Source organism: Sphaeramia orbicularis, chromosome 9, assembly GCF_902148855.1.
Source record: "Sphaeramia orbicularis chromosome 9, fSphaOr1.1, whole genome shotgun sequence".
NCBI lineage: Eukaryota > Metazoa > Chordata > Actinopteri > Kurtiformes > Apogonidae > Sphaeramia > Sphaeramia orbicularis.
The window spans coordinates 48441154-48465604 of record NC_043965.1 but is presented as its reverse complement, the minus strand read 5'-3'; the positions used below and the strand labels follow the sequence as shown (position 1 = coordinate 48465604).

Sequence of the window (24451 nt, the reverse complement as noted above, 5' to 3'; positions counted from 1 at the left end):
CTCCAACTATTTTTGAAATCTCCTTTGGTGTGACGAGTGCATTCAGCAAATCACACACTCTTTGACGTTTGCTTTCCTGATTACTCATATGGGCAAAAGTTTCTGAAAAGGTATGGATAATAGTGTTAGGTATGATTATGACATCAATATATGTTTGGTTTCAAAACAATTGACGTAGTGCCTGCTGAGAAAAAACAACTAAATGTTCATTGTAAATTTTGCTTCCCCACCCTGTAGTATGTTAAAATGTGAGAAAACATCAGATAAGCGACATTCAAAAACATTTATTTCATAGTTTTCACACAGTATGACAGTAAATGCATGTTTCTTTGCTTAAAAAATTAAACACATGATGTCCAGCTGAGTGGATATTTTTGTTAATCCATGAAAAATAGGTTCATAAAAAAAATAAAAGTTCAATAACATTGTTTTTTCATGCCTAAAAGGGAATAAAAACACTCAGGAAAAAAAAAATCTTGATGAAGGTTCTCATAATTCATGCATGAAAGGATTAAAATGTAGCATGGAATTATCTTTTTAATATCTCAAACATGGTTTAAAATGTAAATTAGATATTAGATTTCCACAGACTTTCTACATCAGTTTCAGTGGTACAGGAAGTATTCATAGCCAATACCACAGCGTCAAATACAGCTATTTAACATACATGTTATGTAGTGTATAGCCTACATTAGTAATTGCAGAGCTATATTATATTACATTAATTATAACAGCACAAAATGTTTAATAGATGTTCTGGTTGGGGTGACTATACTTGAGATCCTTAGATTAATATAGATCTAGCTAATATATAAAATTTGTGCATAATTACATGAAGTTTCTATCTGTTTTATGGTGGGAGCTGGTTTTTAATATGACGCTAGTGAACTTTTTTTTGTGCTAGCAACTGTTTCATTTGCCTCCATCCGTGATAACAGTCTGCACACTGACTTCTGTTTTGAGGATGGGTACTTTTGTCTACAAAAGTCCTCCTGACTTTTTCAGTGCTTCTCTTCTGTTCATCTGTATTAGCTTAGAAATAGAGTTAGCTACCATCAGCAAACAACAAGCTCAAAGAAATTTCATTTAAAAGTGTGTAAAAAAAAACCAAAAACAAAACAGGTACAAGAGTTTAACCAAAAACAGATGAATGCTAAGAATAATTTTACCACTTTAACCCTTTCATGCACAAATTATGAGAAACTTAATCAAGATTTTTTTTCCTGAGTGTTTTCATTTCTCTTTAAACATGAAAAAAACAATGTGATTGAAAAATGGCTTGTGAAAAGTAAATAAATAAAAAATCTTTTAAAATACATAAAAAATAATAGTAATAATAATAATTTTTTTTTAAAAATGTTATTAACCTATTTTTCATGAAGTTGCAAAAATGTCCACTCAGCTGGACACCATGCGTTTAATTTTTGAAGCGAAGAAATATGTATTTACCGATAAATTGCGTGAAAACTATAACTATTATGCTCAGGGGAGATCTACACAATGTTACCAATTCATGTCAGAAAAGATATGTTGTGTCTTAAAATTTTAATAAAGATATGTGCAAAAAAAAACAAAAAACAAAATCCATGAATATACAAGAGAACAACTGTAGAGTAGCTGTCCACTGTAGTGACCACTGTGCATGAAAGGGTTAAATATTTAAATACTTTGCATTTGTTCACATGTTTGTGTAAAGTTTCTGTTGGAGTCTGTTTTGTGCTGTGTAGGTTCTTTCTTTATGTTACCTACTTTCAGTCATCAGTAGAGGGCGCTAGGGTGCTGCCCCACCCGTCTCACATGAAGAAGATGATAGGAATTACCTAAAATAATTTTACAAAAACATTAATATTTAAATAAACGAGCTATACATAATACAGCCAGTGAGTACTGTGTATAATCTGCATTCATGTGTAGTTATATCCCCGAAATGGAGTTTCAGGGATGTAATAGTTTTACCCTGACCACCACCGATCCCGCTGCCAAATCCGCCGCAACCAAATCTCCTAAGTGTGAACATGATAACCAGGACAGATTTGATTGGATTTCTTCTCCCCTGATAACCAACATAGTGGACCCCTAGTGGAAGAACCCTACTGATATCAGCTTCTCTATGAGTATTATCAATCGTCCAAATGGGGACGCTTTAGTTGAAAATCTGTTTTTTGGACGTAAATCAGGCAACAATAGGCCAACTGAGATAAAATTAGGTTCATGTTGATCGTCTTTCAATTGTCATAGACTTCATAGACTCTTGTTATAAATGACACATGTGCAGTAAACCCCCTCCAATACAAGAGAGAGCCTCGCTCCACCAAAATTTGCGCCCAAGCACCACCCACAGAAGTAAACGTCACATCCTAAAAATAATCCAGACCTTTCTCAGAAATGGAATCAGCGAATAGGTCCATACAGAGCTGTAAGGAAATAACTGGATAGCTCAGTGATTATCATAATGGATTTCAGTGCTTGGGGCATGGGACCGATACCTGGTACGAGTGGCATCAGTGATAAGTTTTAAACCTTATGCTGATTTTCTATTTTTTTCAGTGCCATGTGATCTACCCGTACTGCCTCCAGCCCTGGTCTGAATGCACTGTCCATATTATCAGTGGAAAAGACACTTGTCAAGGACTTGCCTGACTTTAACAATAGAGTCATAGAAAAATGTGCATGTTTGAAGGATAGACAAAGGAAAAGGAAACATACGTGACTGAAAACATACAGTGTATTTGTATTTTAATTTGAATTAATATTTTAAAATAGTGGTGCATGTACTTGGGTGTATCCTAGTGCTGATAAGTGGTTATAGTGCAGCTGAAAACTGACTTGGATACTGCACCCCACCAAAAAATAATTTCACCAGCTCCCACTGGCTACGTTAACTCCAGTTCTAAACTAATGGTGCAGAACAAAGGTTCTGAAGAACACCAGAGCAAACGTACAGGTTTTTAATTAGAAAACAATGAGTCCTCTCCACAGAAGTCCATATAGAAGCCATTATTGTTTATTTCAGCAAACAAGAATCCCATTAGCTTAGAAATGGAGTTAACTAATGTCAACAAATGACCTGTTCCTGGTACAAAACAGACTCCAACACAAACTTCATGAAAGTTCATGAGGACTTGTGAACCGTACTTTGAGGTGCAGCATGTTACAGTTGGAGATACTCAAGGCTGAGCTAGTTTTCAGTACTTTGTATTTGGTTGTCTCTAATCGTCATATTCAATTTAACCAGGAAGTGCAATATTTATTGGCATAAAGTTGCATAAAATGGACATATTCATGTACAACCTTCTTATTTTTCAAATCTGCTCTTTACTTTCCTCTAAAGAATATTATACATATGTACATACTATGTGAATGCTTTCTCTTTCGAAAGATCATGTAAAGCTATACAATACCAAATAATTCATAAGATCTTGCTCAGAACATCACTGTCTGCTGTATGCTATGTAAACTAGTAGGTGAACTGGTTAACCTAAATGGCACGTAGGTGTGAATTTGAGAGTGACTGTTTCTATGGCTACATTCAGACTGCAGGCAAATGTGGCCAAAATCCGATTTTTTTGTCCATATGTGACCTGTATGCGATCTGTTAAAGACAGTTTGAACAGCACAAATCCGATTTTTTCAAATCCGAACCAGGCCACTTTCATATGTGGTCATAAATCCGATATGTATCTGATACTGTGTAATGTGACCTCAGTTTGAACGGCCAGGTCGCATTTACCTGAACTTTACATCACTGAAATGCAACAAACGTCACAATTTTGCGCCGAGATGAGATGCCTCCATATTTCCTTCCGTAAATAGAGTGCATGCCTGCATAGTGACATATTATGTCAGGATGTCTTTTGCACATGCGGGTCACTTTAGGGTCGCATTCAGGTCATACTCAAAACTGACAGAAGTTGCATTTAATGTGTAATATGAATGAGCACACAAAAAAACTGTATTTCACCCAAAAAATTTGAATTATACATTAAGACCTGCTGTCTGAACGTAGTGTATTTGTCCGGGTTGTTATTGAAAATGAGAATCAGTTCTCAACTAACTTACCTGGTTAAATAAAGGTTAAATAAATAAATATGTAGAACTCAAACTATTTAAAGATATTTTGTCTACTGTTTTGTACATATTTAAACAGAGGCAGGACTGTTTGTACATACTTTGCATTGTGCCTAATATTCATAGATAGGACTTTCATTGGTGTTTGGAAGGAGAAAGTGCTCAGGTATGGGCTTTACTGGGCTGCAATGATTTATTATCATTTTTTATTTCAGTGTTTGGTGTGTTTTTGTGATTCAAATCCTCAGAAAACTGATTCATGACAGAGTACTTTGAAACAGTCCTCTGAAAGATGACAACGTGGCTGCATCTTGCACGCAACACTGCCTCAGTTTGTGTTAGATCCATTTCAGGACAAGAGTTGAATGTGTGCCAAGTGCTTGTATCTAATTATCTGGTTAATTTAACCTTCTGGTTTGTTTGCTCAGAGGCCAGCTGCCTGATGGAGCTCCATTCAGTCTCTTAACAAAGCAACCTTCAAGGAGCGACACACCATGTTATTCGATTACAGGAAAAGAAAATGTATGTAAAGATGCTTAGGATTACAGTATGACCTCATACGTGTGTCACATGTTTTTTGCTGCACGTCACTTCAGTAAAGATTAGTACCACGAGGTGGAGGGTTTTTTTTTTGTTTTTTTTTTATGCTACCACTTTACTATGTCCAGTTAAACAAATATGTAAACAGTTTCACTAAGCAGTTACCAAAATTCCTTGTTAAAATCAACAAAAAACATACTAAACTATCACTTAGCAACACCATCCATAGCCTAATAGGTCTTTAAAGACAGTTTAAGTTGCATAATGCAGCCAATAGAAATGTACATTTTGCATTTCAGTTATGTTTAGCTCCTACTGTCACCTATTCACTTAAATGCTACTTTTCTACATTTGTCATTTTCCCCAGATAGGGACATAAGTAGAAGATCATATTGTATTTACACAGTTTACACAGTGATTAGTTGTAATTAACTACTTTTTTGCTATTTTATATACTGTTAATTACTGAAACTACAATTTTTGGGCCATAAAAGGAATAGAATAATTAATACATTTTTATTTTTTGTAACTGGAGCCCATTTGACCTGCCCTGCCCCACTTTTTTGTTGTCATTTTTTTCTGTCTAAAATGGTGCATGTTGAAGAGTGTTTTACTTGCCCACAACAACACACCCAAGTGTAAGTTATTTCTGTAAAGGCTTTAGGCTGTAGTCGTATCAAGTTATATGGTCATATTGAGTATTAATGCTCTCAAAATTGCACTTCAGCACTATTATTATTTCTGCTGTAACCACCAATAAGTGTCATGTTTTGCTTGCGTGGTTGTTTGTGGAGTATTGTATACTTCGTCAATTCAATGTCAACATGCTTTTCATTAAAAAAAAGTACTTATATTTATCTCAATATTCAAGGTAATAATGTGTGAGATGTAACCTCTTAACATCCACCAACTGGGCTTAGGTAGGCTGATATAGTTCAGGTTGCATTTCATTAACGTGTTAAACACAGAACTTAGAAGGTGTTCCATTTAAAGTGAAATCTAATATGTGTATATTTGCCTCACACTTGTGTTCTAAGCCTTACCATAAAAAACACTTAACTATTAAAAGTTTGAAATTTGTATTAACAATATTAAAAGTGTGGATGTTAAAATAGTTAATCACAAACAAGCTAAAAAAAACATCCCAGCGTAGGAAAAGGATTTATTTTCCATTTTCACAAATTGTCATTTTAGGATTATTAAGCCTGTGATTAAATTTTTTATTTAATGTTTTTTCTAACAAGAAAAACATGCTTCCTTTTAGGTTAATTATGGATTTTCAGTCTCTAAACTTTTATTCTGGTTTTGAGAAATCTTCAAAGTAAAATGTGTTAAACTCATAGATAGATAGATAGATAGATAGATAGATAGATAGATAGATAGATAGATAGATAGATAGATAGATAGATAGATAGATAGATAGATAGATAGATAGATAGATAGATAGATAGATTTCTTTTACCTTATCCATCATTGTGATGACGATTAAATCAGACCATCAGTGCTCTTCAGCGGACGTCCACTTGTATTTCTGACGAAATGTGTTGATTTTCAAATTTCTGCTGTGACTGTGTTTTAAAGCAGCTTCTGTGTGTAAAATGTAAAGAAAGTCTCCTTTTTAGAGACGACTGACCAACCAATAGGATACTGTATTCCCAACACGTTCGAACTACATAATGTTTTAAAGCAAGTCTCAAATACATTTACATATCTGCACTTTTTAAAAGGTAGATCACTATTTCTCCAAAAGCAGAGAAAATTGTAGTGCTAGCGCAAACCTTAACTCACTCAATTGTGGATTTTCTGATGTTAAAAAAAATTTCTTCATTCTTACAGTTTAAGAAGCTGGAAATAAAAAAATCTCACAATAGTCCCATGTGTTCACTCTTCCATGAAGTTAGTCAGAGGAATGAACAAATTTATGGATTTGTCTTCATTCTTGCAGAAAACAGGTCCAATCAGCATCGGTTTCAGTGAGGTTCAGTACTATTAGCTCCAAGGCAACTCAACGAGAAAAATCAACTTAAACATTTAGACTCCCATCGAATCTAATTCCAATGACAAACTCAATGAAAACCTGAGAAATTAAGAGAGCATCCAGTTAACAGCTGATCTTCTTACTGACAAAGTTTTTATAATATCTTAACGCAGGAAAAGCTTAGTTCCAAGAATGAAAATCATTTTTCTCCCGTGCAGCTGATCTGTCAACAGATGCACCTCAGGGTTCAGCGGTTTCCATGCTAAAACGATTACAATGTGTTGCCTTGGAAATGAATTGCAAGCACACTTCTGCTGTGCCATAAGTGGCCAGGGGGAAATTGTTAAATGGAGCAAGACTACCAGAGGAAACATCACTGAGGCTACTGTGTCTTCAGGAAATGAAGACTACCAAAGCTGATCCAACACTGTGAACATTTACAGACTTCAAAAGAAATCCAACCAGAATGTTAAAAGCAGCTGACACGAGAAAATATATTTGTTTACAACATATAAGCACATTTTGAGATAAAGTGTCTGTTAAAGCCAAAAATCCTATACTGAAACTTCAACAGCTACACTAAGTCTCTTTTCTTGTTTTTTTTTTTTTTTTTAAATTGAGTCAGTTTAAAATGTAAAATATTTGAGGTCTAGAAGTAGGAAGTCTTCAAATTATTCCTGAAAGAGCTAAAAGCAAACTGAAAATGCTCCACCACAAGTAAAAGATGTTTATTGACAACCTTAAGTAGTAAAAGTATTAACAAAATGCAGTTAAAGTAGGAAGAGTCAAAGTATTTGCTGAGCTGTAGAATGATCATTATGGATTCATAGTACATTGTATGCTGTATTTCTCTGTATATACTGTTAGTAGTTTATTCTACATCATTACATCACATCTGTGAGAACTTCATATTTTTGTAGCACTGCTGTCCTGCAAGAACCACACACGAGCTCAGAAAAACAGGCCTATTTTAAGCCTTTGGCAATGTGTTTTCCAGTGAATCCAAGATGGAGAGCATTTGTTTAGCTTGGAATGAAGGACGTTTTGACAACTCAGCCCATTAACCCTTTAAACCCTAAACCTACAATGGTCTGCTTGGACTTTTTTTTTTCTTTTTTTTGTCTATGAAAAGGTAGAAAATATACTGCGAGTGAGTCAGTTTCCCCATTTTTCCAGAGCACTTTTTTTTCCCCAGATCTTTCAAAATCTAGCAGTAATTTAAAATTTACTGCATGTTATAATTCTGCTGTAATGTCTTCCTCTCCAGCTTCTAGTACAGGCATGAGTGAAATTTCCATAATGACCCAATAAAGCCTATAATTTTATTTTTATCAGGGAGGTCATACATAGTCCAGCATTTTACAAGATCTCTGTGATACACACTAGAAAGAAAAAACACAAGACATGTTTCAACGGCGATGATCTTCCAACCCCTGCTCTCCCTTACATTTTCCACCATATTTTAAACAGGTTTATATACTACTGAACAGTTGAACAATGGCTGTCATTTCCACTCATCCATCCTTAAAGATCCACACACAATACAATCCACATGATAAGTTATAGCAAATCTGGTCTCCTGGGTCTAATGTATCTAATCCATTTAGCACACAGTCTGAAAAACTTTTCCATTTGCATTTTTAATGACAATGTTAGTCTTTCCATAAAAAAACATCATATATAATTTTTTGCCAATCATCCAATGTTGGAGCATCTGGTTTTAACCATTTCCTGGTCAGGGCCCTCTTCCCTCCGACCAGTAATATTCTCATTAGGTATTTGTCTGCTTCAGTTTGAACATTCATTCCCACCCCCAAGTACATTGTCAAAAATTCAAATGATACATTAGTATGAAAAATAGTTTCTAAACTCTTATGAATTTCTCCCCAAAAAAATATTATTTTGGGGCAGCTCCAGAATACATGGTGATGAGTGGCTATAGTTGAACCTCCAACAATTCGCCCCCACACCTTGATGTGTTTTTTTTAACAGAGGTAATAAAAAATCTCACTATACTTTTCCACCCAAATTCCCTCCAGCTGTGTGAATATGTTGTTTTCCATTGTATTGTACAGATATTCTCCCAGTCTTCATCAGATACCACCATTCCTCCTTCTCTTTCCCATTTATTTTTAATATGTAGGGTGTTTGAATTTTGGGAGTCTTGGAAACAGTGAAAGAGTTACAGCCGTCCAAACTGCATATATGCAGGGTGTGTCAGCGATGACACGTCAGGTTTTAAAGAGTTAAGTTAGCATACTTCAGTTATCAACACATTTGGAAATATGTGGTTTTCACTGGGCAGGTAGTGGATGAAAAATTGTAATGTGAAAAGTAACTAAAGCTGTCAGGCAAATTTAGTGGAGTTAAATCTACAGTAAAATTTAAAAAAAAATCCTCTGAGCTAGAAGCAGAATGCAGCTTGTTAGAATAAAAACTGACAAATTAACCCTTTATTGGCCAAGTGACTATTTTTGGTTAATTTCCACATGCATTGCAAGACAGTGACATCAACAGTTCCAGTGAGGACAGTGAGTCAACAATCTCAGGTCCAGTGTGGTCTCCAGGGTCTGTAAGGTCCACTACTGCAGTAACAGTGAGTGGACCTGCTTTGTTTGGTACCATGAAGTAATGGAACTAATGTAAGGAATGATGTTCAAAGGGAGAATGTGGATGTGGACAGGGGTCTGGATCAGCACTTATGTTGGTCTAATGTTGTAAAAGTCATGTTCTAATGTTTTAAAATGCACGTTCTTTTCACCTTACATGTGTTTTTCTTGTTTTTTTTTTTACTTACAATTCTTGGATTTTTTTTTTATTTGCCACAAATGGGTAAAGAATCAAATATGGTAACTTCATTAACCTTGATTTTCTACATAACAATAAAAAATTGTGAAAAATTTCTCAAAAGTAATTAAGTCCTGCTATGTCCTCCAATAACACACTACGGTTGAAATTTTGAATTTCAGAGTATTTCTATGAGTGAACTATAAAGGGTTAAAAAACTACAAGCTCCTTAAGTTTGAACTCATATTTCATATAACACAGCTGCTTGCAATTTTAGTATTCCTTTTAATATTTGTGGTCATAAATTGGCAATTTGGTTTCAATGCTAATATGATGCTAATATGAAAAATTCTTGCGTCTTTGTACTGGCTCCCTGTTAATTTTAGAATTGATTTTAAGATTTTATTGTTTTTTTAAAGCTTTGAATGGACTGGCCCCACAGTACATCATGGACCTCATCCAGATTTATACCCCAGCACGAGCACTGAGGTCCGAGGGCCAGCTTCAGCTCATGGTGCCTAAGACAACACTTAAAACCAGGGGGGACAGGGCTTTCTCTGTGGTTGGCCCCAGACTCTGAAACACCCTGCCCCCCCGACGTCCAAACAACCCCCACGGTGAAGTGTTTTAGGTCTTGTCTTAAGACCCACTTTTATTCTCTGTGTGTGTTGTGTGGTCCTCTGTGTCTTTTATTTATATTGTTACTTTATTACTTCAATAAATAAGTACATAAAACTAAAAGTTTTAACCATTTGGTTTTATTGTTCTATTTATAGCATTGTTGTAGTTTTATGTACTTATTTATTGTTTTTAGTGTATTTCTTTTAAGTGTTTTATTATTTCTACAATTCTATGTGCAGCACTTTGGAAGCGTTCTTGTTGTTTGAATGTGCTACATGAATAAAGTGGATTGGATTGGATTTGCAAAAACTTATAGAACTAATGTGAACTGTCTAGTATCACTGTGTAGCTTTTTCCCCCCCCACATTATTACATGTTTATTAATTTTGCAGGTTTTTATCATTTCATTTTCCCCCAACTTTATTGAAAATATGTGTGTATACAAAACATCAAGAAATTTTGAACAAACATCAAGATGTCAGAAGGAAAAATCATCCAAACAAATAAATTAACATAATGCATAGGCTTACAGACACAAAGAAGAAAAGACAAATAATAACAATATCTTAAAATGTAAATGTCTAAGAAAAAAAATACATCTAAGAGTAAATTCTGTCCATTTTAAAGAATTCTTTTTATATTGTCAGTGTTTGTGCTTTTCTTGTTAACGATAAATTCCAATGATTTCATATATTTTTCAAATTCAATCATAAAGACTTTAAAATTTGGGCGTGTTTTAGCATATTTACTTTTGTGTATGTGAAATTTTCCAAATATCACTGTGTAGCTGCTGAGCGGAACTGTGGAAAAAGGTGCGTGTTTCCGCCGGAACTGTATGCTGCTGAACCGCTCCAGGGTTGTGACGTGGTGATTGGTCCGTAAACTGCACTCCGAAAACTACTAAGTCAGTATCAACTACGTTGTGATTAGGTTACTGTGTATCTATGATACACAGATAAGACTTTTACTTCGCGTGGAATAAATAGTTTATTATCTCGTCTGAACGGATCCTGTCCGTTGGCTGCTCATTTGTTTGGTAAGTTAGCTGAGGCCTCACGAAGAGCACTTAGCAGCAGCTAACACTTTGAGTTTATTTTAGACATTTAAACACGCTGACAAAAGGATTAATACCATGTTGTTTCCAAACCACTGTCATTTATCATCTTAGTAAGGTTTCCTGATAATAGATGAGTTATTGTAAGCACGCTGTATTGAATCGCTGTTTAGCTTGTTTGCTAAAAATAAGGCGGCTACTTTCACTTGTAAGCTAACAGCGACACTTTACCCAAGTTTCCACAGTCGCGGTGTTGTTAGCAAGCTACCTAGCTTCCTGAGCTGGATCAGGATAACGGTCTCATGTGATTCGGCTTGTGTCATTTTCCAGATTAGCTCATCCGAGTCGCTCTGATAGTTTCTGCTGTGACTGAATAACCGGAGCAGCATGAAGCTCTACAGCCTCAGCGTCCTGTACAAAGGAGCGACCAAAGCAAACCTCCTGAAAGCGGCCTACGACCTCAGCTCCTTCAGCTTCTTTCAGCGCTCCAGGTGGGTCTGATATCAACAGTACGACGCACCACACAACTTTAACCACTGAAGTTGTATATTATATCCCCTGTTTCACACTACACCAACAGTCAAGGTTTTAAAACTCAAACCCAGTTTTTGGTGTCGTTTAAATATTTTCTATAAATGATTCACTTTATATCACTGTTTCTCTTTATATCACTGCCCTGAAATGTGTAAATACAACCAGAAGTCTTTATTTACAGTATTGTACACAAAGCTCTTTTAGAGGTAGTTATTTAGTTCTTTAGCAAGTGTGTGTGTGTGTGTGTGTGTGTGTGTGTATATATATATATATGTGTGTGTGTGTGTGTATATATATATGTGTGTGTGTGTATATATATGTGTGTGTGTGTATATATATATATATGTGTGTGTGTGTGTATATATATATATGTGTGTGTGTGTATATATGTATATATATATATGTGTGTGTGTGTATATATATATATATATATATATATATATATATATATATATATATAGAGAGAGAGAGAGAGAGAGAGAGAGAGAGAGAGAGAGAGAGAGAGAGAGAGAGAGTATATATACTAACCTAAATGTCAACCTGGCTACTAACCCACTGCTGTGTTGTGTTTTGGTCTGTCTGTTTTTTGTCTTCTTGTGCTGTATGTAAAGCTGCTGAATACTTGACTTTCCCTCAGGATTAATAAAGTATCTATCTATCTATCTATCTATCTATCTATCTATCTATCTATCTATCTATCTATCTATCTATCTAATAAATAAAATCTGTAACTTATTCATTCAGTTGTACATGTAATTAACTGATAGAATCTATAAAGATTTCCAGTGTTTTCCCTCACCAACTTTATTGTATTGTCTTAACATATTAACATGGTCTTTCTGGAATTCCCAGTGGCTGTGCACTCAGTGAAAACAAACCCCTGGGGTCTCGTAAATAAAACAACAGCAAGACCTAACTTTGAGCACATTTCTGCAAAATGCCCAAACATTGTCCATCCTTTGGTTTCTCCATTTTCCAAAAAAAACCCCAAAACAAAACAAGGAGACACCCATGGATCGACGTGATGAGACGGGAAAACTGGAAACCAACAGCTACCACAGAGATTTGTTCTGCATGTTTCATAACAGGTTTATGCCAATTATGGTCATAGTCATTACTGACATCTCACCTCTATCTTCTATGAAAAATTAATAAAAGTATAGATCTTTCAAGTCATGAATTTTAAAACACTGACAGGGTTCCCACACATCCTGGAAAACCTGGAATATGATTGACCAATTTTCCAGTCATGGAAAACATATGAAAAATGAGAGAAAAAAAAGGTCAAATGTCTTGGAAACAGTTAAGTTACCCTGGAAAATTATTTATCCTCCCTCGCCTTGTGACCTTGTGTGCGTAAACTGAGATGAAACAAAGGAAATTGTTTGTCAGTGATTTATTGAGAATATGCAAATATTTTTAGAGGACATGCAGGAGAGAAAGTAAGAGAGAAGAGAAAGTTTAGTTGGGAATTGCCCAGTTGAACATTGTAACTCCGCTGTAATCCGTGGGTGTGTTTGCATTATTCTATGATACATTTGTCATAATTATTTTTCATCGATAAATTATAGCGATAGACTTGCACATCAAATGTCTGAGTAATAAACATAGAAACAATCTGGGTAAATACAAGTTACAACTGTAGAAAAGAACACATCCAAAGAATGAGGGGGAATGGATTAGTGTATGACATGATAACTTATCTCTGTAGCAGCTGAAAATGTCCTGGAAAAGTCCTGGAAAATAATTTCAGGGAAAGAGTGGGAACCCTGATTGAGTCCATTATGACATAAAAGTAATCTGCAAAAAAAAAAAAATTGAAGTATAAAGTTTAAAAATATTTACAAATTTACATAGTGATTGCACATATACATGATGGGATATGAGGATGGTGGAGGGTCGCTGTGTACTGTTATACAGTCTGATGGCTGTGGGGAGGAATGACCTGTGGAAGCGCTCCTTCTTGCACAGCGGATGTAAAAGTCTGGTGCTGAAGGAGCTGCTCAGGGCCTCTACAGTATGGTGCAGGGGGTGGGAGGGGTTATCCATGATGGATGGATTTGCTAACATCCTTCTGTCCGCCACCACCTTGATGCAGTCCAGTGGGCAGCCTAGGATGATGTAGATATCTGTTAAATTGTTGATCTCAGTTTACTGGAATTCAATGTTCCATGTGTGATTTGACTGGTGATTTTTTTTAAGGTAGGAAGCCAGGGATATAATCTGATGTATGATATGATATGATAGTATAACAATAATCCATCTGGGAATTAGGAGGAAAATCAAATTAACACTGCTGGACCAGGATTTCAGACAGGTGATTTGTAAATATATTAAAAACACAAAAAATACACATCTGGCCACTGTACAAGTGGTCGCTCCGTCAGGTTGCTGACCCAGCATACCACTTGGCTATGTGTAGGGGCATTCCTCAAGACCACATATGCACGATTTAGAAAGGTAGTGTGACCTTTGCACCTCATACAGGCTGTCGATATAAGAATAAGACATTCCTACACATGTATATGCAAGGCTGTGTAGCCACGTCACATGGTTTTGTGTCACCCTTGACCACAAAAGGTTTTTTTTATTCAGTTTTTTGTTTTATTGAACTTAAGAATCAAGTCCATAGATGGATATAGGCATTGCCCATACAACAGAAGCAATAAAGAAGGCAGGTTAATATGATTGGAAAAGGTAACAATACATATCTGAATCATAATTACATATTACAGAAAGGAGAAAAAAAAATTTAAACAAATCAATAGGAAATAAAACAAATTAAATTAGAAACATTGGGAAACTGAGGTAGTTTTCAATCCTATAGTTATATATTTTAGTAGATTTTTGGTTAGAGACATGTTTTATTATGTTTAAGATATTGCTTTACTTTGTTTTCAAAGCGATGTTTATTTGGTTTGCTTTGCACCCATTTGGTTTTATGAATATGAAATTTGGCTAACATGATTAAGGTTTGTATCAGGAGGGAAAGGTCTGTGGGAATGAATGACCCACATGACCTGTTTTATTGTGAATGAATTGCTCTATATGAGTCCAGAGATTTTTAGGCTGATCGAAAGAGTGGAATTCCTCAGAAAAGGTGTCAACTTGATGACAGAATGTGTCTCTGTGTGAGTTTATGTCTTCATTTCATTGATGCCTTCATGTACATGTAGGTCAACTCTGCCGTGGCCACTGATGCACCCCCGTACCTTTACAGAATGGTGCTTTTGAAAACCTTTGATAACAGTCTGGGTTATGGTTTTCATCCTTGGCATTTAGAACCTGTTCTTCCTGAAAGCATGCTGAAATGTTGACTCATCTGACCTCAACACATTTCCACTTTCTTTCAGTCCATCGAATCCACAGAATTGTGGAACATGACAGAACACTGTTTTATTTTCTGACTTTTCTGTCAGACTCTGTCCTGACTTGTTTTGGAGGCACTGAGTTCTATATATATTTATAATTATGAAATACAATCCAAGTATTAATTAACATAGATTTGGACACTGTGTTCATATAATATTTTGTTCTCAATCAACACTCTTGTTGGGTTTTAGTGTTCAGGAGTTTATGACCTTCACCAGTGCCTTGATTGTTGAACGGACATCACAAGGAAGCCGTGCCTCTGTCAAAGAACAAGGTAAAGAAAAAAATCACTACTTTTGAGCCTTCTTTGATTGTGTCTTCTGCACCCATTGGTTTTGTGAGGTTTCTCAAAGTTTCAGTCCACTGAAAAACAACTATTTTCCAAGTTTGTTCATTGTATTTTCTGGTATGTCTTACAAGATGGCTGAATCTTATCTGTTCCTCATTTGCCTTCAGAATACCTGTGCCATGTGTATGTGAGAAATGACAACCTGAGTGCTGTAGTCATAGCAGATACTGAATACCCACAGAGAGTCTGTTTCACATTGCTAGACAAGGTGAGAAATGTAAACAAAGATGCGTATCTACTGCACTTTGTCTTTGCAGTTTCTGTGTTGATGTAGTGGTGTATTTGTCTGTAGGTATTAGAGGAGTTTTCCAGGCAAGTGGACAGTATAGACTGGCCTTCTGGTAACCCTGAAACCATAAACTACAAAGCTCTGGATATTCACCTGTCTAAATACCAGGTATGTCATCAAACTCTGACTTAAACAACACACTCACTGTATTAACAAAAGTATTGGCATACCTCTTCAAATCACTGAATAAAGGTGTTCTGATCACTTCCATGGCCACAGATTTATAAAATCAAGTGCCTAGGCATGCAGTCTGCTTCTACAAACACTAGAATAAACACACGTGTGAGTGAGTTGGGTATGGAGGACATTGACTGGCCTGAACACAGTCCTGATCTCAACCTTATAGAACACCTTTGGGTTGAAGTGGAGTGGAGACTGAGCCAGGCCTCATCCAACATCAGTGCCTGACATCACAAATGCACTTCTGGAGGAATGGTCCAAAATTCCCATAACCACACTCCTAAACCTTGTGAAAAGTGCTCCCAGAAGAGTTGTAGCTGCTGCAGATTAAGAATGGAATGTCATTCAAGTTCTTGTGTGTAAAGGCAAACATCCCAACACTTTTGGCAATGTAGTGCATTGTACATGTGCCTAACCCTCATTCATGTCATGAACTCAGAGGGCTCCCACAGAGATTCTGTCAGCGCTTAAATAGTTATTCATAGTTTTCATGTGATTAGAACACCCAGCTGGAGGGCAGACAAGGTCTTCTTCCACTGCTGAAAGTTATTTTATCAGATTTCTTTAGTCACAGTGTGACATGATTATTTAATCAGATGTAACAACAGGCATGGAGACCATCCTGGGTCATACTTCTACAGAATCTGAGAAGGAACATCCAGACACATAAAAATATATTTGTACTTCTCCAACACTTGCATACAAGTGAATCCAAAGATCAGCTCAACAGCAGCAGACTCTCAATGGAAACTCATATATATATATATATATATATATATATATATATATATATATATATATATATATATATATATATATATATATATATACATACAGTTGAAACTCTATACTTTACACATAACGTGTTGTCACTACAACTGTAGCAGCGGAAATGAACATGTTCATGCTGGTTAATCAGCTTGAGCTTTGACCATGATTATGTTCACTGTGATACTCCTACAGCATTAAGAGAGGAATTCCTCATAAATGTAACCTACTGTAACCAAACATGCCTCAAGTGCAGCTTTACAGGGAGTTTGTAGTGACTGAAATACTGTGGTAAGAGCTGCATATGGATCACAACAACAAAACTGGACAAATATCTCAGTTTTAAATGTTATTAGAGCCGATCTAAGTATTTATCTGGTATATGTATCTTAAAATGGATGTTAAATTGACCGGACTGCACTCTGTGTCCACTTATCATTTTCATGTTGGAACAATGAATGAGGAGAGTTAAATATGTTTGTGACAATAGGATGTCACAAACATATTTGTCTCAGTCTCTCCATTGTCTGAACAAAATGTCACCATCTGCGATATATGTATTTCTATTTGTAATTGTAATAATGTAATGTAGTTTTACTCAGATATTTTGTCATATTTTGTTGAAAGACCCTCAAACCTAATAAGTCCCCAACCTTATTTATTTCTTCTTTAGGGCAAAAAGTGTTATTTGACATGCCTGACAATTTTATGCCCTTTTTTTTTTCAGAATCCCAGGGAAGCAGATGCAATGACCAAAGTACAAGCAGAACTTGATGAGACAAAGATCATTTTGGTAAAATACAAAACTAATTTGAGATACAGCTCACATTTAGACACAGCTGTTGGCTGAGGTTTAACTTCATCTGCCTGCCATGTATTCGAACATTGTAAGCACAGTCGGTCTAAAACAAATATTGTGTTTGTGCAGCACAACACCATGGAAAGTCTGCTGGAGCGAGGAGAGAAGCTGGATGATCTTGTTGCAAAGTCAGAGCATCTGGGAAACCAGTCCAAAGCCTTCTATAAGACTGTAAGGCCTCACATCTTGTTGGTTGAAAGCTTTTTAACTGTAACTATCGACAGATCTTATAACATTAATGTATGTTTGTTTTAGGCACGGAAACAAAACTCATGCTGTGAAATAATGTGATGCCGCTGCCTCGTCCTCGTGGACACACACCTCTTTCTCTGCCTTTCTGCTTTCCTACAACTCCCATCATGCACCAGCCACCAGCTCTCAACACTAAAGGACAGTTCCGGGCGCCGTGTGATCCCGGGCGGAGCGCCGGGATGAGGAAAGGGGTGGTCTGTCCGGATCGTGACTGATGGGCGCTGAAGGAGTGATGGGGTTTGGTCCAGGGAAGAAGTGAACGTTTGAGTTCTTTTAACCTTTCAAAGGGTAACAATCTGTGTGGTGTTTCAGTACCAGCTGAGGACATAATAGTGTGAAGTCGTGTATTGGTGACGTGTCGTTGAAACATCTTCAAAAACCATTTAATGTTATTCAGATTGAACCGAGTCTTAACAGTTTGATCTCAGCTCTTAACGTTTCTCAGAGTGTTAATGACGGTTGTGCTTTCACTTGGACGCACCTCTGACAATCTCACAGTCTTATACTGTGAATAAATACAGTATGTTTTAAATCCTTCACAAATTTTTTTTTTTTTTGTTTTGCAGCCATTACCCCTCACTGCTCAGTAAGTGGCACTGTCTATTTGCTCTATTATTTCACTCAGCCTCAACAAAGGGGTCAAACGAAAAGATGTAAGATCCAAGACAGTAAGTTGCTGCCTGGACATGCATATCAAAATCTCTCAAACTGAACAAAGATTTTTCTTTGGATTAAGTTACTTAATTTTTTCTTTTTTTTCTATCTTACCATGTTCAGTGAATCTTAAACATTCCCATGTAGAGTGATTGTGTAATTGATTGCAGGTAGATGTAACATGTAGGAAGCTGTTCTCCATACTGTAGATGCAGCCTTCTTGCTTCATTACTAACATTCAGCCTGTTTAAGCTTATATTGTCTAATGGAAAGCTCTTTTGTTTTACTCTGCAAACGATATTGATAAAACGCATATAAGCAGTTTTTTTGTTAAAGAGTGCATGGACTTGCTCAGACTTGTGTACCTCTCCTACCTGGGATCACTGGTTCATGGAGGTGATTCTAGGCGGAGCTTCAGCCTTGGGAGCTGCAGCACACTTTGGCCTCTGTGGAGCACATTTCCTGCCAAAATCTAACAAACATGTTTTCCCTTTCACCAACAAATGCAGTGTGGTTTGTAAATAGAAAGCAGGATTGACTGAGGCATTTTGTTTTGTAAACTGAAAATGCACCCATGAGCTGCAATTTTAATTTTTTTTAAAGCACTGAAATGTTTACATTTCTTATCCAAATTCAGTTGGTTTTTGTGTTTAATTAGAATTTTAAAATCAGGGTTTGATATTGGTTGAGAAATGTAAATCTTCTAGTGTTTTTTATATTGATTAAAAATGCAGCTTGTCTGATCCAAAATGGCGGTGACCGATGTTCAATGTGGTCTCACATCTGTGCCGTTCACTATATTAATGCTGATTTTTTTTTTCCACTGAAATGTGTCCTCTACAACAGCAGGTGGTGCTAGTTGTCAGTTTAAAAGCACAAGTGTTATGCTGAGTTCTGTAGATCAGCTCTTTAAATAAACACCCACTTTGAAGGTTATTTTCAGACATTGTAAGGATTAAATTAAATGATGTTACCCGTTACATTTTGGGCTGTTTTACCTTATTCTCATTTTGTCAACTGAGTCAGAAAAGGTTTTTAAAAATGGTTATAATGTGATTAATAGGAGAATAAATTCTATATGAGCAAACATTTAATTCACAGCACTGTTCCTGTCATCGTCCTTAATGTTCCCATTAAATGCTAAACATGTCCATTAGAAGCATGTGGACTAACAACCACTGGTGATTATTGATGTCTGTTTACGTGGAACGCATGGAATGTTCTTCTACTGTTTGAGTCATGTGTTGTGTCCTTGAGTGAGCTTTTCCTATTTTGTGACCTTTAAGAAATGTGCTTTAGTTCAATGAGCAGAAGTCAAATGTATGATAACAGTTAATGCTGAAACAATCCAAAATATAACATGGGTAACATCGTATGACAATTTTGAAACATGTTTTGTAATGACATTTTGGCAGGAACATGGCTCCATACCTCTTGTTCCAGCCTAGTCAGTTTTCTTAAAGTGTGTAAGTGACAGATACATAGTGAACTCAGATGTGTTTTAATTTCACACACTCCACTGCTGACATTTGTTTATCAGTTTCTTGGTTTGAATGCGTTAAAGTGATGCCTTCACTTGTGTATTTGACATGTCAGACTTTTTCTGCTGTTTGTGCGCGTACGTGTGATTCGCTGATGTTCAACATCTACTGGCTGCATAGATCTTTGAGTGCCTGTGTGTGAGGACTGTGGTGTGTACTGTATGTGTGTGTGTGTGTGCTCTATCTGCTTTTACAGTGTAAACATTTGTGCAATATCTCTGCAGACTATTGGTGTGCGTCTCTCTTCAAAGCTGAGAGAATAAATTAACGTATATCTCACTGAAGACAGTAAATTGACCTTTGTATATTCTGTTATTATAATTAACTCCCATGTGAAGCTCATGGAAGGTGGTTTTGGGGATATTTGTTGAATTTCAAAGTGTAAAATCTGAAAACTCGTCAGACAGATGACATTATGCTGTAGCGGTTTGCAGGTCAGCTCTTCCTGACCAGTGTGTTTTATGGCGAACATGATCAATTTTGATCCTAATATGGTCTAAAATTTTAAACAACTTCAGATAATAAATGTTTTTTTCTGTCTGTATTAAGATTTTGGGTTGGTTTTTTTTGGGTGGGGGGACATTAAAGTGTTCATACATTGTTTACAGGACATGTAATCATGCTTACAGATAAACAAAAGCGCTTTCTGTTGTGCCATGTCGTCCTTTTTCAAGCTTCTAAGGGGAAACCACAGAATAAACTCTTGTTTTTTAACTTCTAGTACCAGCAGAAAGGGGCAGCATTTCACAAGAAGATTGATTTCCAATGAGGAACTGGAAGCAAAACCACCAGACTCCCTTAACAAAAACATTTGTCAGTCTTTATTGAGGAATTAATCAAAAATACATCCTTTATGACAAATTGTCCTTGTTTTGAAAATTAAACAGAGTAAAAAAGATAGAGGTATACAAAGAAATAAAACACCCCCCTTTACCAGGACATCCTGTCATTGAGGGACACATAATTTGTACCACTATTCAGGATGAGCTGTCAGTATACTGTTGAAGTGGATGCCAAATCTTATTGAACTGATGTAGTTTATTTTTACAGAGAACTGAATTCTCTCCAGATGACATTTTTTCTTTCAACCATAATTTAACTGATGGGACTTCTGCTTTTTTCCAGAACATCAAAACAAGTGTTTTTGCTACAATAAGTGCCTCAGGTAGCAGTGGACCGATGATCTTTAAGTTGAAAAAAATTATCAGAGTGCGACCAAAAGTGGATCAGGCTTAAAGTTTTAAATATGTTAGTATGAACCTGGACTGGGAAAAAAAAAAAAAGAGTCCCACATATACAGTATTTCGTTGGACCACCTTCAGCATTGAGTCCAGGACACATTATTCGGGTCATCCTCTATTTCACACAATAAATGCTCATGCTGTGTCACAAGACATGTCAACATTTTTTACATCCATTGTTGCATTCATTTTTGGCCTAGATCTCTTATTGATGATGGAGAGTTGGACCACTGGGTAAAGTCTGTGTCATCACATCCCATAGATTCCCCATGTGGTCCTGGTCTGGACTCTGCAGTGGTCAGGCCCTGTGTGAAAATGATGTATTGTGCTCCTGAACCACTCTTTGATCCTGATGAGTCCTGAGGGTCCCGTCTTTATGCTCTATCAAAGTGATGGTTGTTTCCTCCTCACTGCATCAGTTGGAGTTAAAGCTATACTGTACGATGTGGCATTTTTACACTTTTCTTTTGTCATCTTAAAATGCTCCTAATAAGCATCTGTCAAACTAAAATGTAAAAGAAATCCACCAGGTTTTGAAACTCAAAAATGTTTAATTCTTATATATTTCTGATAAAAGTCTGACCAATTATTTTATTTGGTCTGAATAAAATAATTGTCTGAGCCTCCTGTCAGTCATCTGTTACACCGTCACATCTGATACCGGTACCTCTGAATCTGACATTTAGGTCACGCTGTTCCCCCTGTCGAGGGCTGTGACTGGATGGGACTCAAATGCACGTGTTGAAGGGAAAAAACAAATTTATTAACAGAAACAACAACAAAGGGGAACAGACAGAACAACCTGATTGCAGCAGTCAGAGTCCAGTGAATGAAGGATGGAGATAAAGTCCAGGAGTCAGGTGTACTGGACTCTGCTGACATGTCCACCTAAAACTCAGTTTTTACGACCGTGGGACTCTGTGTACATGTGCATGATGTCACACAACGTAGGATGATAAATGTAAAAACAATGAAACCTCAAATGGCCACGGACAGTGTGCAGAGTTCGCACATGCACAGTACGCATGCCCACTGCCTGGGGAATGAGCTGCCCAGGTGATGATGGGCAGTGAAGACCCTGACCCAGCTCTGCACAGACCAGACCCTTAAACACAGGCTCTACTGATGAAACAGGAGCCGCTGCTGTGCAGCAGGTGGATGTTGTGTCTGATTTCTGAAAGCAGACCGGACCTCCACCTCCACCTCTGTTTCCACCGCGTGCATCAGGTGAGAGGAGGAGAGTGTCAGAGCTCAAGCAGAGGGAAGTGGGCGGGGCTTTGTAGGGAGGCGGGTTTTTCATGTTCAAATTTTTACTAAGTGCTGTGCGACATGTCAGAGCAGTAGGTATAGCTTTAAGGAACTTGTTGCAGATGAAACATATTAATCACTGCAGTAATTATCATACATATCATACATACATACAGACCCAGATTTGATGTTCCAATAATGTTTCATTATTTAATTCATTAAAAATAAGAAGAAATAAATAAACTGACTGTACTCAGGTTAGCAAATTATTTAACATATACACAGAGAATTAAATAAATAAATATCCTGTGATTAAATTCAATTTCCACATATAAATAAATATTAACATAATAAACAAACCAACTATGTTATTAAACAAATTCTACAAACTAACGGACACACAGTTGATATTAAAATGACCCACCCTGGGGTCTGATCATCCCTGGCAGAGCCTTCCTTGGATGGGGGGGGGTCTAGTGATAATGGCTGAAACATCCGATGACTCCAGGGTCCACTACTAATGATGTGTCCTTAAGTAAATAAACAACAATACAAATAGTTAACAAACACACTAGGTTAGGGAGTACATTTGTAACCCCATGCTCAACAGATTTAATAGCTGTGTTGATGGTTGATGGATGCAACTGCATCTCCCATTTCAGAGCTTCAGCTTCTTAATTTCACTTAATGGATTCTTGTGGAAACTGGAACTAGGATCACATTTAGAAGGTATTTATTAATTAATATCTTCTAGATTTAAAATATTTGATATAGAATAAAAAATACATGATATTTAATATTTAAATACATTTTCTAATACATTGGGTCTCATTTTTAATCTTCAGTGTCTGTAAGTTGCTTTATTGTGGCTTCCATGTTTCCAGGTAAGTTTGAACAGTAGAGCCCCTATAGACATGACATGGTCTGAGGGTGACACCTAGTGGTTTATTAATGCAAGTACATCTTTTCTAACTACAGTTTCTAATCAACTTCTTAAATATGGCGATTTCTACAGTAGTCATTAGACTCGGAATAAAATTAATATCATCTATCTTTCTATTAATTTGAACTAAAAGAAAAGTAAAACAAACATTTTATTAGAATAATTTTGTACCTTCAGGATTTTTAAATGTATCATCCCATCAAGCAATAATCGGGATAATAACAACAATAAGTGATACACCTTTTCATTTAAGATATTAACATAATCAGTTCAACAAAACCAAATAGATAATTAGATAAATGAAAAAGATTTATTTTAACAAGTTTCATTCATGTTCTAATTAGTTTAGCCTTTTTCATATAAACACTTCCATTTTCAACAAAAACAGAAACAAATGAACTAAATACTGTAGATTTCTGGCCTTTGCTTGGCTGCACCACATCCTCCTGTTGGACCAGGTGATGTGTTTGATCTGTAAATAATTATATGGACATCAAGTTTTTTATCGATGTGTGAATATATGTATTTATTTATTTCATACAAAAGCCAGATAAAGCAGAGTCTTCCCTGTGTCCCCGCTGGTATTATAGAGCTGAACCACATCTGTGTCCACAGTCAGAATCTGAACTCACACTGTCTGACAGATGCAGACTAGCTGTCCTTTGTCTTGTCCCACATCTGTGCGTCTGTCTTCTCCTTGAATGTCCACTATAAATGTCTCTTTTCTGTTCCTCCCATCTGTGACTGTCGCTGTGCCCCCCCCATCACTAAGTCACCTCCTATGTCTCCGTTGCTGTCTCTGTCTCTAAAAGGTTCTTCTGAAGGTTCATCATGTTTTGTTGAACTATACTCCCTGCTGAAAACTGCTCCACCCTTCCTAAATCAGCCATGAACAGGACAATGTGCACCAAATTCACCCTGTCACAACTTTTTCTCCTTTCTGACTGCAGGGTATGAAATTAACTGTGAAATATTCCACCTCTTAACACCATCATAGCTGTGTAGCAATTAAGTTATTACAAAATATCACAAGATATTGCAGTCATGTTTTTTTTTTTTATCTGTTTAATATCAAAGAATGTGCAAACTGTAAGGTATATAAAACTTTCTAAAGTAAAATCTTAGATACACAACACACAAAAAATATAATAATAAAAACAGATAGTGCTGAAA

General features: G+C 36.4%; 1 protein-coding gene across 3 annotated transcripts; it reads left to right on the top strand.

Moving 5' to 3' along the window:
- Positions 1 to 10820: 10820 nt before the first annotated feature.
- Positions 10821 to 20390, top strand: ykt6 (YKT6 v-SNARE homolog (S. cerevisiae)). 3 transcript variants are annotated; one of them, XR_003936269.1, is made up of 9 exons: positions 10828 to 11030; positions 11379 to 11539; positions 15146 to 15228; positions 15411 to 15511; positions 15596 to 15700; positions 17268 to 17333; positions 17469 to 17570; positions 17655 to 19769; positions 19800 to 20390. XR_003936269.1 is itself a non-coding variant. In XM_030143475.1 (8 exons), the coding sequence occupies exons 2-8, from the start codon at positions 11436 to 11438 to the stop codon at positions 17688 to 17690; spliced, it is 597 nt and encodes a 198-aa protein (XP_029999335.1). In that variant the 5' UTR covers positions 10821 to 10898; positions 11379 to 11435; the 3' UTR covers positions 17691 to 20390. The 3 variants fall into 3 exon arrangements, 2 of the variants coding, with proteins under 2 accessions (XP_029999335.1, XP_029999334.1); XM_030143475.1 differs by having other exon boundaries at positions 10821 to 10898; positions 17655 to 20390; XM_030143474.1 differs by having other exon boundaries at positions 17655 to 20390.
- The last annotated feature ends 4061 nt before the right edge of the window (positions 20391 to 24451 follow it).